Below are 17,064 nucleotides of genomic sequence, written 5' to 3'. Positions count from 1 at the left end.
CTGACCAAATGACATTTGCTTGCACTGATAAACATCTTTAAACAGAGCAGCTACACCTCCACCTCTCCTAACAGTCCTGCAGACACTTATAAAATTAAAGTTAGGAGGGGCTGTTTCAGTGAGGACTGTTGAACTGCAGCCGTCTTCTAACCATGTTTCATTTAGAAACATAAAATCCAGGTTGTTTGTGGTTATTAAATCGTTGATCAGAAATTATTTATTTTTAAGTGAGCGAATGTTTAAAAATGCTAACTTGATGGATTTACATTTGGTCTCTACAGCAGTCTTAGATTGATGCATTATAGGCCGCAGGTTAGATGGGTCAGCCGTACGGCTTGAGAAGGCCTTAGACTTTCTATCGCGTGATAAAACAGAAATAGAGGAGGCTACAGGCACACTGGGTTCCCGCTTGTTCTGTAAACATTTGTGAATGTTGCTGCTAATATAGAGGGGACCCGACACATATCACTGAGAGCTGTTATCAGTTGTTTTTGGTTCACCTACACCAGATGGAGAGGGGTTTGGGCCCTGGCGTTGTGGCAGCGGTCAGAGAGCTCTCGCAGGAGGAGGGTGAGCTGGGCCTGCAGTCTTTGGTGGTTGTGGGGCCCGCCGTTTTTTAGTTGATATCTGGGGGCTTGCAGCGAAAGAGTTTGGTCCCAGCATATACCAGTTCCTACATTTTCTGTGAGAAGCTTAGAAGTGGAGATTCTGGAGAGAGGGAAAGTGTGTCTGGTGAGCAGGGCTTTGGCATTTCCGGTGGCTGTGAGATGCTGTTTTCCAGAAAGTCGTCCTTGGGTGCTGAGTCTTGGAGCACGTCACAGTCTGCATGTGATGAGCTCTGTGGGCAGGGCTCAGCCAGGATGTCCATGAGCAGTGCTTGTTGTGGCTGCGTGGTGTTATCAGTATTCTTGTGGGATGTGTCAACCACATGTTGACTCAGAAGCTGACATGAATTCCTGTGGTCACTCATATACTGTCCAGGTGTGTGTGTGCGCCATTCAGGCAGAGTAGATTGGCACACACCGCTGAAGGATGACAGAGGGATAAATAGATATTGTCCTTTAGCACGGAGTCTGTTTAGGTGGAGGCCATCCGGTTTAAACAGTTGTCTGTGGCCCCAGAAAAGATTGTAGTGGATTTACTGGTACTGTAACAGTGCCTGTTGGTCTATACTAGTCCCCTTATAGGGCTACCTGGAAGTCCTCACATTTTCAGCTTAAAAAAAAGCCTAGGATTAAGTGAATTTTAGTATGACTTCGTGAAAATCAACAAAATTCTACATTAGAGAATTGCACGTTACTTTGTAAAGAAATTACTGAAAACATTTTCTTTACCATCTCCAGCTGTTAACATGGGATTACAAAATGTATGAGTCTTCATTCTTTATATAACAGCATCTGAATAAAGACAATACTGCTTATTAAATTATGCAAATAGTTATAGCCATTATGCAAATACACATGAGAATGATTTCAGTTCATGAACATCTGCTCACAAACAGTACAGGGAGACAAAATATGCACAAGGATCTTTATTGTTGACTTGCATCAGTTTCATATAAATTAGTGTATTAAAGAAAACCGAGCATTAGAAGGCTTTACGCGGAGTGCTTTACTCTGGTTTCACCACAATATCAGCGAATCCATGCACTTGAGTGAGCAGACGGCAGTCCATCGATGCCAGGAGCTTCTGAGAGCCGGAGACGGTAGGAACAAACTTCTCCATCAGTGTAACCGTCGCAAGCTTCTCCACGTCACTGACAGACAGAACCAGAATAAACTTACTGGAAGCTTTTCACTCTTCAGACACAGTAAATGTATAGTAACAGTACTTCATTAAATTTGATAAACTATCACAGCTGAAATTAAAATGCTGTTAAACACTGAAAGTCTTACCCATGTTCGATCTTTCTGACGCTCTGCATTCCCAGTCCCTCTACACGGAACAAAACGTTCTTCAATACTTGTGACAGCGGGTTCTGGAACGTGATCTTGACGGTCAACTCTTTACCCACCACAGCATCCTCCAGAGGCTGAAACAGTACAAACACAATGGATTTAGAATTAAATTTGAGAGCTAAAATTGAGGGAATGAACTTAAACGTAGTCTGTTCCTCACACAATCATGTGACTTTAGGGGACATTGAATATAGAGAACAAGTCATATGTCAAAAAAAGGGATTAATCGCAATTAATTTCAGAGTTAGTTAAATATACTTTTATATTGCAATAACTTCAATCTTCAAATTAATGTAGAAACAGTATTTCAAAATTCGTTTAACGCCGTCTTTATGGCTGAAGGCAAGTATCACCGAGACCAATACGACGGTCTAGGAAACGGCTCTTTCCTAATATTTAAACACTGACCATGTATAGCCATTTAAGGTCACAGTATAATTGAGAGCCATCAGACGCTTAAAAAAAAAAAAAAAAAAAACCCACCACTTGTGAATTTAAAACAGGCTTCACAAACCCATTAAATATGACACTTACCAGTGCCCTTCAGCATGTAGGAAATGTACAGAAATTGAATAAAATAGCTTTAAGGATTCATCCATTTAATTTAGACTGGTGTTGATAAGTTATGGATTTCCTTTTGTTCTTGGATTAACAGAAGTCAAAGCAGCTGGTTATTAGGTTATTTGGCTGCCATTACTTTAAGAGCTGCCGCTGCTGAACGTAATGTAGATCTGACACGCATGCTCATGGTTTCATTCATGCTTTAATATGAAATGCAGGCTACAGCGCACGCCTCCGTATTTATGCACGCAACTGCAGAGCTAGGAGCACAGTATAACGGCTGACAGGACGGGAAGATTTTCAGTGACATGGCCTTATCTGACCAGTTCAATGACATTCTGCTGAAGCTGATAGTCACCTGCAGCTTCAGCAGAACACCTGCATCAAACAAGAAAAATTGCCTGCGTTAATGTACCAATTTTGACAGCACTAGTTATGATGCATCACAAATCAAGACTAGGGACTCATTGACGTACAGAGAGTATGAGGTCTGGTGTTCGCAGTCTGAAGTTGAACTGTGTGGCTAGAATCTGTTTCGTCTGATCGACCCGACCAGTGACCGTGAGCATCAGAGCACCCTGGTCCACGAGATAGTTCATGTACTCCTCATACTGCAGAGTCCAAGGAATAGTCTTGGCTGAAGTGAGACAAAGGGGCATGGCATTAATGACAATAAAACAATGAATGTCTACAATTAAAGTTCATCTCCCCCACACTCAAATATAATTTAAGTTATTAAAGTGTACCATGCATGTTTGCATATAGAAACACGCATGTAAAAGAATGAGATGTTACAAAAGTAAAATACAACACGTGTATTTATATACAGCACACACAGTATATAGACTGTTATTTTGAATGATTTTTGCAGCCCTAATTAAACAAGCATTACTACAATCTCAGACAAAATTTACAAGAGTTGTACCTTTAGGAGAACAGCTTGTCACTGAACTTTAGGTTCAAACAGATAAAGTTGCTTCATTGTGGTACCTTATTTTTGACAGTAGCAGCAACTAAAGCAGACATTGTGAGGCACAATAACCAGAGAAAAGTCTCTGCTGGGACTGTTTAATAGTCAGACTCCACTCACTCTCTTGCGGTGTAAGGACAATAGGAATCCGGTCCTTCTTCACGATGTCTTTCAGCACTCCAGTGTAGTACATGACCATCACCTCATACAGCAGACTGGCCGTGCGCTGCTTTGGGCTGGTGTTCTTCAGGACGATGGAGAGTTTGGCATCTCCACCGATATGTGGTCCTGCCCCATCCATGACGATCTTAATACTCACATCGTTGTCGGTGGGCAACGGATACAAAGTTGGCTTGGAGCCAAAACGACTGGCTGTTTCCACAGCTATGCGCTCCTCCTCTGAACCTGATGGACATGAACAGACAGTAAAGAGGAGTATGAGTTACTATGCATGTCGATGTAGCGGTTGTGTTAATCTGCTTCTCCCATTTGCCCTTTTTACATTGACCATTACTCTAGACCAGAGGGTCATATAACTTGATCCTGGAGGGCCGGAGTCCTGCAGAGTTTAACTCAAAACGTCCAGGCAGGTGTGTTGAGGCAAGATGAAGTATACCCAGAAAGACCTCGATTAGCTGCTTCAGGTGTTTGATTAGGGTTGGAGCTAAACTCTGCAAGACGTCAAGTTGATGTCAACGGTACAAGGACTGACCTTGGTGACCCCTGCTCTAGACTAATACAATCAGATCTCAACAATCTCAAATATTACAATAGTAAAATGTAACATTCACTCCAATGGGATGAGAACTGGATTCTTTCGACTGATTTCCCATTGTCTGTTACCTACTGAATGGCAATGGTCAAACTATTGAAAGTAATCGTGAATTAAGCTACAAAGTCGATCATAATGCACAATGTTCCAATAAACTGAAATAAGAACCAGTGCATTGCAAAAATTCAGTTTCAAAGCACTCCAAATAGATCATAAATCATTTGATTCAGATCGTGACCGGAGCACGTACCCCAAATCATTTAGACCGGAACTACAGAGTGGGTTCGTGAATCTTTAATTTCACAAATTGAAAGACTTGAGATACAAAGTTGTTAGGGTTACGGAAAAACTAAAGTTAAAGCTGTTACACTGCATGACATTTTAATGCCACTTTCACTTTTTTTGCAACTATATTTCAATATCGTGGGAATACTGTATACAGTGATCAGCTTTAGCAATTAATTGCAACATGTAAATTTGATACCAGCATATCCCTAGTTCATAGTGACATCATTCAGGATTTGCATGAAATTAAGGAACCGTATCCATCGGGAACATGTCTATAATGCCTTAAAATGCTTTCTAGGAAGGCAGCTTTAGGCCAGATGCATTTGTTTGGTTACCTTCTGGATATTTGTAGAGGTGTGTGATATCCACACGTTCATCAGATCCTACAGCTTTAGTACTGATCTGATGACCTATGGAGCTCTTCTCCACATGAACCTGAGTTAAACTGCCATCAGGTGTCTTCTGCCAGTAGATTCGGTCACTGTTCACCTGAGACACAGTGAAACCAATTCAGCCATTCAGTAGATGTTTTGAGTAGTTGTTGGACCGATGTTCTAAATTAAGTGCAAAGTATGAAATGTCAAACACAAATGAGGGTAAAAAGTAGTTTGTATGAAGCGCTCACTTCAGCAAAGACGAAAGGAGTGTCAAACTTCAGGTCTACTTGTCCGTTGCGGATGGCAGAGACGGGGGTGGGACCGCAGCGGTATGAACCCTCGCTAAGCTCTTGAGGGGTCGCATCCACAACCTGCCACCCACCGTAACCTGCCGGGAGGCCTGGACGGGTCATCCAGGATTCGTTCCACACGTGGAAGTTCCTGCAGAGAAACAGAGCCAGCATGAGAGAGTTTGTTCGTCTCCAATTTACAAAACTACACTTGAACGGGCATGGACTAAAACAAGACACTTTACCTTCAGAAAATCTTGACCAACCTCAAACTAAATACTGATTTGTGACTTTAAACAAAGTGGGAAAAAAAAGAAAAATGCATTCTATATTCCATGAAATATACTGAACCAAAACTAATTTCTCATGCTAGGTTAAGCTTAAACATTTATTAGTTTCCCCCAAAACAATTCTACCTCTAATACTTTAAAATAAAATTGAAAACAAAAAGGGACACTAAAGTGTTGCAGTGTCATTAATATTATAGTTTTTGTAAATATTTTGAATTCTCATTTTACATTCATTTAAAAGTTGCTAAATTTGTTGCGTAGTGTTTAGTTTGTATCGTTCATTATTTTAGTACTTAACCTAAACTTGTTGCCTTGGCAACTAACTGAAACTAAAGGAAAATTTGAAAATTTCATTATGCATTTTATTTCAAGTGGTTTTAGTTTTAGTTAACTAAAATAACCCTGGTGCCATATTAATGGCAAGTGTCAATAATGATTGCCGTTTTTGAGAAAGGTCGCTAATAAAATAAAATTTTCCATGCATATATTTTTTCTGATCAGAGAGACCAAATATGACGAACCTGACACTGATGACATTAGTGACCATAAAAGGAACTTAAGGTGATGGTTGTTATCGTACCAGACAGAGTCGCTGGTCTCGTCTTTGAGGAGCTCCAGGTTCTCATCAAGATAAACGTCTGTGGTCAAGGAAAGGTCCGTGTCGTGAGCAGAGCTGAAGTTGGTCACACAACGGGTGGGAATACCAAGACATCTTAACACTGAGAGAAAATGGAAAGAACATTACAAAAGAGATTTATATAAACTCTGAACAGTAAGTGATGCAAAAATTGCAAACAAGCCGTTGACGTTCAGAGCAACTCCAACACTAGGCAAGACACTTCAGGAAAAACAGTTTTATTCCTCTCTATATTCTGAAGACTTTTACAGAGGGGTTTGTTCATATTCACACTGATTTTTATTCCTAAAACCATGAAATATTTTTCTGGCTCTTGCCCGTGATAAAAACATATCCAAACGTACCAGAGGTGGTGACTCCTGCATAGACCCAGCACTGGCCGAATTTGACAGGCGTCCCTGAGCTTTTGTAATACGGTCTCAGGATGTCGCCGCTCCCGCTCCAAGCAGTGGGACTCGTCCCGCCTTCATAGTTGTTTGACCAATTACCTCTCAGCACACCACGGTCGTCATTGGAGTTCACCTGTCACAGAAGAACAGAAAAGCTCTTCAAAAACAGGTGCTTTTCAGCTCTTGAATCATGCATCTTTTGTTCCTAAAAGTTCCTTAAAACGTCAGGAAAGATGCGAGAATGCAGGAAATTAAATATTACAATATTCTTGACATGATCATTAAATTGTTTAAGACTGAACTGTTGTGGACATTTAATGTATAGTTCTTTTGCTATAACAATGGTAAATCAAGAGGACTGCGATTTCACAAAAAAAAAAAAAAAATTCTGCATTTCCCTTTTTAAATTCAATTTACACCGTTCAAAAATATTTATAAGGCTTAAGCCTTTTTAATGCATCATTGCTAAGAATTAAGTTATAGTATTGACATTTATGTTAAAAGGACTTCTATTTTGAATAAACCGTTCTTTTGAGCTTTCTATTAATCTGTGCATCCTGAATAAAACGCACCAGTTTCTACTAAATATTAAGCAGCACAACGGTTTTCAACATTGATAAGAGGTTTCTTGAGCAGCAAATCAGTATATTAGAATGATTTCTGAAGGATCATGTGACACTGAAGACTGGAGTAATGCAGGAAAAAAAAAAAAAAAGCTTTATCAGAAATAAAATTACATTAACAGATGTTCACAGAACACAGCTATTTTAATATTGTCATCTTTCTCTCCACCTACTCTCCTAGTAGGTGGAGAGAAAGATAGAGGGAAAGGCTTTTTTTTTTTTTTTTTTTTTAGAGTTTAGGATGAAGTCAAGTACTGCCGAAAGAGATGAGTTTTCAGTTGTTGCTTAAAGGTTGCCAGGGATCCGGCGTTCCGGATAGGGGTGGGAAGATTATTCCACCAGCCAGGAATGGTGAACGAGAATGTTCTGGAGAGTGATTTTGAGCCTCTGTGATGGTACCACAAGGCGTCGCTCACTAGCAGATCTCAAACTTCTGGAGGGGATGTAGGTTCGTAATAGTGAGTGGAAGTAGGAGGGTGCTGAGCCTGTGGTAGTTCTGTACGCAAGCATCAGTGACTTGAACTGGATGTGAGCTGCCACTGGTAGCCAGTGCAAGGAAATGAAGAGAGGTGTAACATGCGCTCTTTTGGGCTCGTTGAAGATCAGTCTTGCCGCTGCATTCTGAATCATTTGTAGAGGTTTGATGGCAGACCAGCCAGAAGAGCATTGCAGTAGTCCAGTCTAGAAACAACAAGGGCCTGGACAAGTTGCGCAGCATGCTCTGTCAGAAAGGGCCTGATCTTTCTGATGTTGTGTAGTGCAAACCTGCAGGAACGAGCAGTCTTTGCAATGTGCTCTTTGAAGGTCAGCTGGTCATCAAAGATTACACCAAGATTTCTGACCGAAGTTGATGGGGTAATCATTGATGAGCCGAGCTGAATTGTGAAGTTTCCTACAGTGATAATGTAGGAAACAGCAGAGAATTGTACATAATCATTTGCAACTTGTTCAAATAAATGAGAAACTGCTTGTTTGATGTGCACAAGTGACAATGATGTGAAGATCGAACAGGTAGTTGAGAATTTCAATTCTGATCTGAGAAAATGTACCAAAGCGACTGAGAAACTGGATTCAGAAGAGTATAGAATTAAAGGGCATTTCGACACTAATGATGCTTGAAACTGCACCAGATGAGACAGGAGAATGTTTCAATGAATGAGAAAGCATGTGCTTCTCTAAACAAGCCCCGGCGCTGGTGTTCAACATGTACCGTCTTGAAAGATAGATTCCTATGAACCCAAAACTACCACATGCTGTCCACTGTAATTCACCTTCTCAAATCTGTGTCATTCATGATTTCTTATGAATTCATGTCGATGTCATGTGAATGTGACTCACCAGAGCAGATACCATTCTGGACACGATCACTGGATCCCTCCATTCGGTCATAGCCACCTCACCCTTCTCCAGCAGAAACAGACACGCTTCCAGGATGTCCTGTTCAAACTGAAAAAAATTAAAATTCATAAAAACAGATTCATTATGATTGAAACCGATGAAGCATACTAATAGCAATAAGTGATAATAGCAAAACACCACATTGAGGGAGTATAATCCAAAATAGCAGTTTAATAATAAATCCATGAATAAACACAGGAGAACCGCAAACGTAGCACTAATTGTAAAGCAAATAGCCAACAGAAAAGGGGGATATATATATATATGGTCAATTAATAAGACACCCCTGAAACTAATGTACAACCGAGGAAACTAATGACAAGATCAGAAACTATAGACAAGAGCTAAACCGGGCAGGAAAAATCCATAACAGTAGAATTGTATAATTATAGAATCGGTTCAAACTAATAAAACTATTGCATAAGATAGATAAACAGGGATTTCCCGAGCCAATCTCAAGGATGACCATGTCTGTCTCTCGGTCACACGGTTTAGAATTCCTACCATTGTATCGTTTACATCTACCAATGTCTTAATATATAGTGTGCATGATTAAATTATATACACACTACTTTTAACTCTGCACAACTCTGGATTATGTTAATAACTTTAATGTACCTGAAGTGTGCACCAAACATATTCCTACAGGAACATACAAGTACTGGATCAGGACTCTGTATTGGCAGATACTCAATATGCAATGACTTGGATCTGATCAGGGGCACAAAAAACCTGATCGGGACATCCAATAAATCCAATTTCACTCTACAATGGAATTGGGTTTCCACACCTGGGCAAAATTCCACGTTCTGCCTCCAATTTGCTGCTCGGTTCCGTAGTAAATCCTGCCCATGCTATTCAGAACATACTCCTTCCTTTCCGCTTCCTTATCCAGATACACGGGATCATCTGAGGAGAGACAGATCGATGGGGTGTTACTTCATTAATGTAAATAAGGGGGAAATGGAGTGTGCTTGTCTTGTTGACGCCGTACCTTCACACCAGGGGTTGAAGAGCATGTAGATGTCGTTTGGGGTGCAGGGGAACAGCAGCCTGCCCCTCGGTGAGAAAGAATCGACGGTCACCCTGTAGCGGCCGATGGAGGCGGTGGGAAGAGTGTTGACCGCCAGCCGCACACGTTTGTCTTTCTGCTCCACGATCTTCATCTCCCAGCAGCCGTCTTCCAGGACATCCACTAACGGGACAGAGATGAGAATCCCGGAATGACTGGTGAAGATGGGATCTGTGTCAAAAACACAAAGACATGGAAATGTTAGATGAAGAGCATTTTAATGATCAAGTTTAATCAAATCATCTGTCAGTGACTCAGATGGAGATCCATTAGTAAACGAGACTCAAGGAGCAGCTGGATTAGATTACATAACTAGTCCTGGCCCAAACCCAACTTCATGACTCGCATCAATCACGAACGAAAAGATTCATCTGTCAGTTTCTCTTCTGAATAAAGAGGTAATTGAACTAACCGTCAGAATGTCTGGGCATCTTTCAGTCTGTGTCGCACACTGATTTATCATTCAGACAATGCCGATTCAGACTCCGGATGAAAATAAATTTAAATACACCTTACTGTCCGATTATGATTGGTTCAGATTTTCTCTTTTTATTAATGATTATGCAATTTTAATTCTGAATTTCTATTGCACATCTGATATGCAAGGATCCCCCCCCCCCCCCCCCCCCGAGTTGTTCTGGTACTGCTTTAATTTCAGATTTTGATTAAGATTACGCAAACATTTGATTCTTTTCAGTGAGTTTTACCATTAGTTTCTTAATTTCTTGAATTCTTTAATTTTAGCACTTCATTTATACCATTTTACGTTTTAGTAATTTTATCACTTACTATTTTAATCTCTATGCAGTTTCTTCATTTGTTTCAGTTTTAGATTTTAGCTACAGCAAGTTAAACGATTGAAAATGAGAAATGTTGACTTGTCAAACTGAAATAAAATTACTTTAAATACTTTCAGTTTGTAATTTTACTATTCAAGTTTAAAATGTTACACAACCGCATGAATATGTAATTGTCTGATGTTTGACTTCATGTAAAATTAAAATACTCATGGGTCATTAAAAGGTGAAGTCATTTCTGAGCACCTTGTGGGATTAAATGGAGGAAAAAAAAAAAACAAGTCAAACATGTTTTGTGAACTCGGCTCGCTCACCTAACTTCAGCTGCAGCTGCAGTTTGTCTGATTTGGGGCTGAAGGGTCTGGAGAACTCGATCCACATCTGGAAGGTCTGTCCTCTGCGGATGATCATCTTGTCGCTGAAGTAAGTGTCTGTGTGATGCTTGAGACGGTTCTGCCCATCCTTGGATTTCAGGAGGTCGACCGAATGAACCATCAGAAGCTTGTCTGAGAGAAAGAGAAACATAGATATACAGACCCAAGATCAACTAACTTAAAGCATCAAATCTTAGTGTTTTCCAGCAATAGTGAACCCAAATAAAGTGCAGTTTTACACATTTTCCATTCTTTTGCACAATGAGGTTTTATGCATCTTTTAAAGAAAGAAATCTTTCCAAGTTAAACTTAAAGAACTTTATTTTAATGCAGATGAGCCTCCCTCTTTTTCCTTCTCACCTGCAGCAGCTGATGTCTCCAATGCAGACGGGGTCATAGACACAGCTGCAGGGGTGCTGGCACTGGGATCTTCGTTGGTGTTGGGGTTAGAGCTAGACATTTCTACAATCAGCCTGAAATATAAGGGAAAATACACGTCAATATAGCATTACAGTAAGATATCAGACACAAGCTCACGACACAACAGCTGTTTCAGACAGAAAACAATTGTTGCCCCATTGCAAGGCAACCCCAGAATAAGAGGTTTTACTAATTGATAAACTCAAATACTTCAAATTAAAAAAATAAATAAATTATAAACCACTTTAAACCGTATGTGTTTTTTGCTCCACTCATGCTAACAGCAAACTGAAATTGCTTAAATTTAAAAGTTAGTGGGAAAATCTGCCACAAGACAAATGACTTGCATTCACCGATTCACTTTTGCCTTTCAGATGCATTTGTATTGTTTTAAGGATGTTTAGACATTCTGACTGAAAAACAAGAGAAAGCTACAGAATTGGACCAAACATCTGTTCTGCGAGTCATTTCAGGCTTCTTTTGACAGATTTTTGTTTTTTTTAAATGATCATTTCAAAAAACATCCTTTCCATCCATCATAAGTAGGTTGTTCTATGCAAAGCCTACTACAACGAACTGGATTTTTGGTGGACAGACCTGGATTTTTTTTGTTTTAAACCATGCTGCCTTTTTGCCAATTTTCAAGTGGCTTTGTATATTTGCATGACTTTCCAGAAAGATTTAACCTTAAAACATACATGGTGTTGAGCAGCTTCTAACAATACACAATTGTGTAAACCGTTTTAACCTGATATTTGACAGCGGTAAAGGAATTAACCATAACTAAACGTATACACTCAGAGATTATAAATGCTTTCAGAGTCACAATAATGTGCAGGGCTACAGTATGAAATCACTGCAAGGGAGTCAAAGACTTCAGTGAAAGTTAAACTTACTGTAACAGATGAACTGAAAGCTTCGTCAAACAGTTCCATTCAGAAACTCAAATTAATGATCACATTTGATATTGACTCACAGGTAAAGTGATGGAAATGTGAGCTCGTTCAGTAGTTTAATAGCATGTAGTAGTATCAATGTTAGTAAAAAATCATTTAATTAGCTGTAGGCTAAATCAAAGACTGATATGTGCTGTCAGTTTAGAGATGGCAGAACCACCTTGGCTTTACTTACAGTGCATCAGGAAAGTACTTCAATCACTTTATCCACAGTTTATGTTACAGCCTTATTCCAAAACAGATTAAATTCATTATTTTCCTCAAAATTCTACAAACAATAGGCTACCCCATAACGTCAACACAAAAAATGCTTATCTGAAACCCTTGCAAACATCTTAAAAACATAAACAGAAAAAAATCAAGTACTCACAGCCTTTGCCACAACACTCAAACTAGAGCTCAGGTGTATTCTGTTTCCGCTGGTCACCCGATTTATTTCTACAACTTGATTGGCGTCCACCTGTGGTAAATTCAGTTGATTGGACATGATTTGGAAAGGCACACACCTGTCTATATAAGATCCCACAGTTAACAGTAGCTACATCAGAGAAAAATGGGGAAAATATATATTACTTTCTTTAGTTTAATAAATGAAAATATAAAGTGTATAGGTAAGTAAGGAAAGAGGAGGTCATCTTTCATGGTCATCTAGTGGTCATAAAAATGAATAACACCTCCCAAAGTACCGTGTTGCATTACAGCTGCTGGTTTCACAGAGGTCTGAGTTCCCGACCAGATTTCTTGCGACGCGGGATTAAATTCCCGAATAAAACGCGGCAGCGGTCGGTAACTCTGGTTCAATTTGACAATATCCCAGAACAGCATATCTGCGCTTTATTCAAGCACAGGTACAGCCTGCACGCATGAACTACAGCTGCTTTTATTTGCGAGGTCTGTGCGCAGCATGTGCATAAAGATGCTCAGAGCAGGCTGTACCTGGTGAATATACCGCCCGCAGACAGAACAGAGCAGAATAAAGATGAGCAAAGTGTGGATGCGTTCAACTCCGGTGCTTTATATTTTGCTTAGCCTATCATTTTAAATGACATGATGTAGAATTTATTTTTCTTCTGCGACAGTTTCCTAGGCTAGCTACTGTTTACAGCAAGATAGTATTTTGACAAGACGAATACAATTATAATTTTTGTACAACCTTTGCCATTTTTGTACAACCTACATTTTATTTTTTCCTCTGCGACACTTATTGCGTTGTAAAGGTTAAACGAATTGTATCCTGACAAGACGAATAAAATAAATATAATGTTGTGCAGATTATTTGTTAGCCTCTCTCTCTTTCAGTATAGAGTAAATATAAACGTGTGATTCTGGAAACGAGATCTAAATTAATCAGGAAGGGTCGAGAAGACAATTATTGAACAAAGAGTGAATATATCGCGACGTAAAAAACAGTACCGCGCAGATAGTTTCACATATGGTTCTACAACTGATTCCTTGTTTTAATCTATTGTATAAAAATAATGGCCATTGTCAAAATCCTTCATTTGTGTCTGTGTACTGCCACTAAAATATTTCAAAATAATCAAACATAAACTCATGAATTAAATCTGTGATCTGTCCATGATAGTTATTTCATGGGCAAAGTTCAAATATATAAATTACGATAAAAAGAAAACAATGCTAACGCATTATAATGTAAAGGAAACATCACTGAGGTTCGCTTTGTTTGAACCAGATACTGAAGCAGTCACGTGGTTTTCAGGCGAATGAAGCTTCGGACGTCATAGATCACGTGCTTTTGCCAAAACGAATCAAGCTCCGATTCAGTGCTTCAATGTGAAATGTGTTTTTTTGGGGTTTTTTATACAAGCTTCGGAGCTTCCGTGTTGAAAGTAACACCACTACACTCAAATTTAAATAGCACACTTAAAATAATAGGGAAACATCCAAATGGGTTATGTGAATACTGTAATGTTGAAGAAAAAATACCTCATGTATTTATTGAATGTAGGAAGTATGAGCAAGAAAGAGGAACAATGATAGAAGAATTAAGACAAAATTAAATTCAGGATCTACATTTTAATGTTTTAATAAAATGGTCAAGTAAATAGTAAAGCCTTATATGATTTTATTAGAGAGACTGAATGATAAATAGAATATAAAACTGTTCCACACGCCGGCGCAGAAGGCGGTAATGCACCTATTTAGTTGGTCGCCAGTCAACATTAAAAACCAAGAAGAAGAAGTGCATGTCAGAGTACAAACAAAGCCATTAAGTCCAACTAATTTTCTGTACACTCTTTAAACAATGCTGGGCTAGTTTTTTTTTAAAACCCAAATGCTGGGTTCGGGCTGTTGGGTCAGTTAATTGGGTTGTTTTTAATATTATTACCCAGGTGCTGGGTTCAGCTTGTTAGGTCATTTTATTGGGTTATTTTTTTATATTATTACCCAGGTACTGGGGTTGTTTTTTTTTCAACCTAACCGCAGGGTTGAGCTCAGTGTTGCCAGATTGGGCGGGTTTGAATTTGATTGTGCCGGTAATTATTGGCTTGGGCGGGTGGCCAACATTTGGGCTGGTTTTTGGTCAGTTTGGCGGTTTTCAAAACATATAAATTGTATAGGCTAATTGGTTAACAAACAAGCCCAAGTGTGCACATATAGCCTACTGCATGCATCCAATCAGTCGTCACGTTACTAAACACACACACACACTGCAAAGACGACTGGTGCTGATGTTGACATTGCAGCTGCACTTTTAGCCAATCACCAGGGATCAGCAGACAGACGTGATGATTCCTGAGCGATGGGGTTTAGCGTGATAAAGGATCTGATGTTGAATGTATAACTGTAAGTGATCACAATGCCTATATATACGTTTGATGGTAAAGAGTGGAGAGTGTTTTAACTCACAAAACATGAATTACACCTGCTGAGGACAGTGCAGAGCACAGTTAAATTATTCAAAATCTATATATATATCTATACGAACGTGTCTTTTATCTTTTAAACGGTCCAGATTGGTAGGCTTATATTTTTTAAAGCTGCTGGACTTGTTAGTTTTGACTGTGCAAAATTCTGTATTATGTTCAATATGAACTTCATGAAATACTTCTGTGTTAAATTATAGAGCGACACTAAGGTAAAACCAAATTGTTGTTAATTTTTTTTTTATTGTCAGATTATCATACATTATCAACGGTTGCACTTCTTACGTCGTCTGAGAATTCATGGTGTTGATCAAAAGTTAATGATAAACTTCTATTAGGCAGTTCTTGAGAGTTTAATAAGATACAGCATCACAGTCTGGTTTGGTAATCTGTCTGTGCATCTGAAAACTAAACTGTTCCGGATGATTCACACTGCTTGGAAAATTATTGGTGTTAAAGAACAGACATCATTGCAGATTATTTATGATCAGGTTACCTTAAGGTAAGCTAATAAAATTGTCTGTTATCCATCTCATATTTTGGAGTATGAGTTGTTGCCTTCTGAGTGGAGGTTTAGAGTACCCCATTGTAGATTGAATAGATTTGAAAACTAATTTATTCCTGTGTTTATAAAGCTGTTAAATAGTGGCAGTATGGAGCTGTAATTAATCATTTTAAGCTCTCTCACTCTCCTTATATAGTATTAGGTGTATTTATTTATTTATTTTTCTTATCACAGTGTTATTGCTTATATGCCGTTATTGTTCGTTTTTATTGTTTGTGTTTGTTGATTATTGTGTGTTAATTGTGAGCTGACTGCAGCATGGGTGATGGCCCAAGACAGCATTTTGTTTCTCTGATTCACCTGATAACCTGGGGTAGCAGGGCGATCGGAGGGAATGCATACAGACGGGTGTTGGGCCAGTCGTGGGCCAGAGCATCCCGCTGCTTTGAGAAATAGGTTGGGCAGTGACAGTTGTCTTCGGAGGCGAAGAGGTCGACCTCTGCCTTGCCGAAAACTAACCAAATCATCTGAACCATCTGGGGATGCAGTCTCCATTCACCTGGAGCTACATTGTCTCTTGACAACATATCCGCTCCCTGGTTAAATCTGCCCAGCACATGAACCGTAGTGAGAGGAATTCTTTCTGTGCCCAAAGTTGGAGACGTCGAGTCATCCTGTGAAGCGGACATGACCTGAGGCTGCCTTGGTGGTTGATGTAGGCCACCACCGTTGTGTTGTTAAATAGTCCGACTGGACTAGGACTTGATATCCCTTCAAGGCTGGCAGGAAGGTCTTCAGGGCCAGACAAACTGATATGCAGGCGTCGCTCGTGGGTCGTCCAGGAGCCGTACGCTGGATTGCCCTCGTGCAGAGCACCCAAGCCTGAGCTGGAAGCGTCTGTCAGGACCACCTTCCTTCTGGAGGTCGTCCCCAGCTGAACGCCTGACTGACATAGGCAAGAAGTTGTCCAAGGGGCCACAGATTTGAGGTTTATTATGGCAGCGGTGGGTTAGCTTGACATGAGCGCGGTCCAGGCGCCAGGCGTGGGACGCAACGTGAGCTTTTAGCCAATATTGGAGGGGCCGCATATACAGCAGGCCCAGGGGAATGACTGAGGAGGCAGCGGCCATGAGGCCGAGCATCCTCTGAAATGCTTTGAGGGTATGTGAAGTCCCCAGCTTGAAAGATGCCGCCGCTTGCTGGATAGTCAAGGAATCCAGAGAAAGAGCCGCGTCTACGCACTTCATAAAAGGACAGTCCAAATGGAAGTACTGTGTACTGATAGGCCACTCCCTCGAAAGCGAATCTCAAGAACGGTCTGTGACAGGGTGCTATTTGGATGTGAAAGTAAGCATCTTTCAGATCCATAGACAGGAACCAGTCCTCGGGCCGAATTTGCGTGAGGATCTGCTTCAATGTTAACATTCTGAACGGCCGTTGCATGAGGGCTTGATTCAAAAGTCTGAGAAATCGGTCTGAGCCTACTGTCTTTTTTGGGA

At 40.0% G+C, this 17,064-nt stretch overlaps 1 protein-coding gene across 1 annotated transcript; it reads right to left on the bottom strand.

Annotated features, from left to right (window-relative positions):
* Positions 1 to 1,611: 1,611 nt before the first annotated feature.
* On the bottom strand, positions 1,612 to 16,990 carry LOC306860949 (protein-glutamine gamma-glutamyltransferase K-like; the record flags this gene model as incomplete). Its single annotated transcript, XM_079402975.1, has 16 exons — positions 1,612 to 1,756; positions 1,896 to 2,032; positions 2,996 to 3,156; positions 3,610 to 3,894; positions 4,885 to 5,038; positions 5,175 to 5,367; positions 6,087 to 6,225; positions 6,488 to 6,665; positions 8,494 to 8,601; positions 9,344 to 9,462; positions 9,548 to 9,796; positions 10,737 to 10,928; positions 11,157 to 11,269; positions 15,926 to 16,171; positions 16,258 to 16,511; positions 16,658 to 16,990. The coding sequence occupies 16 exons, from the start codon at positions 16,988 to 16,990 to the stop codon at positions 1,612 to 1,614; spliced, it is 3,006 nt and encodes a 1,001-aa protein (XP_079259101.1).
* Between the last annotated feature and the right edge of the window lie 74 nt (positions 16,991 to 17,064).

Source organism: Barbus barbus (assembly GCF_936440315.1).
Source record: "Barbus barbus genome assembly, chromosome: 41".
Lineage (NCBI taxonomy): Eukaryota > Metazoa > Chordata > Actinopteri > Cypriniformes > Cyprinidae > Barbus > Barbus barbus.
The sequence above is the reverse complement of the archived record's forward strand: the minus strand, read 5'-3'. Positions and strand labels throughout refer to the sequence as shown.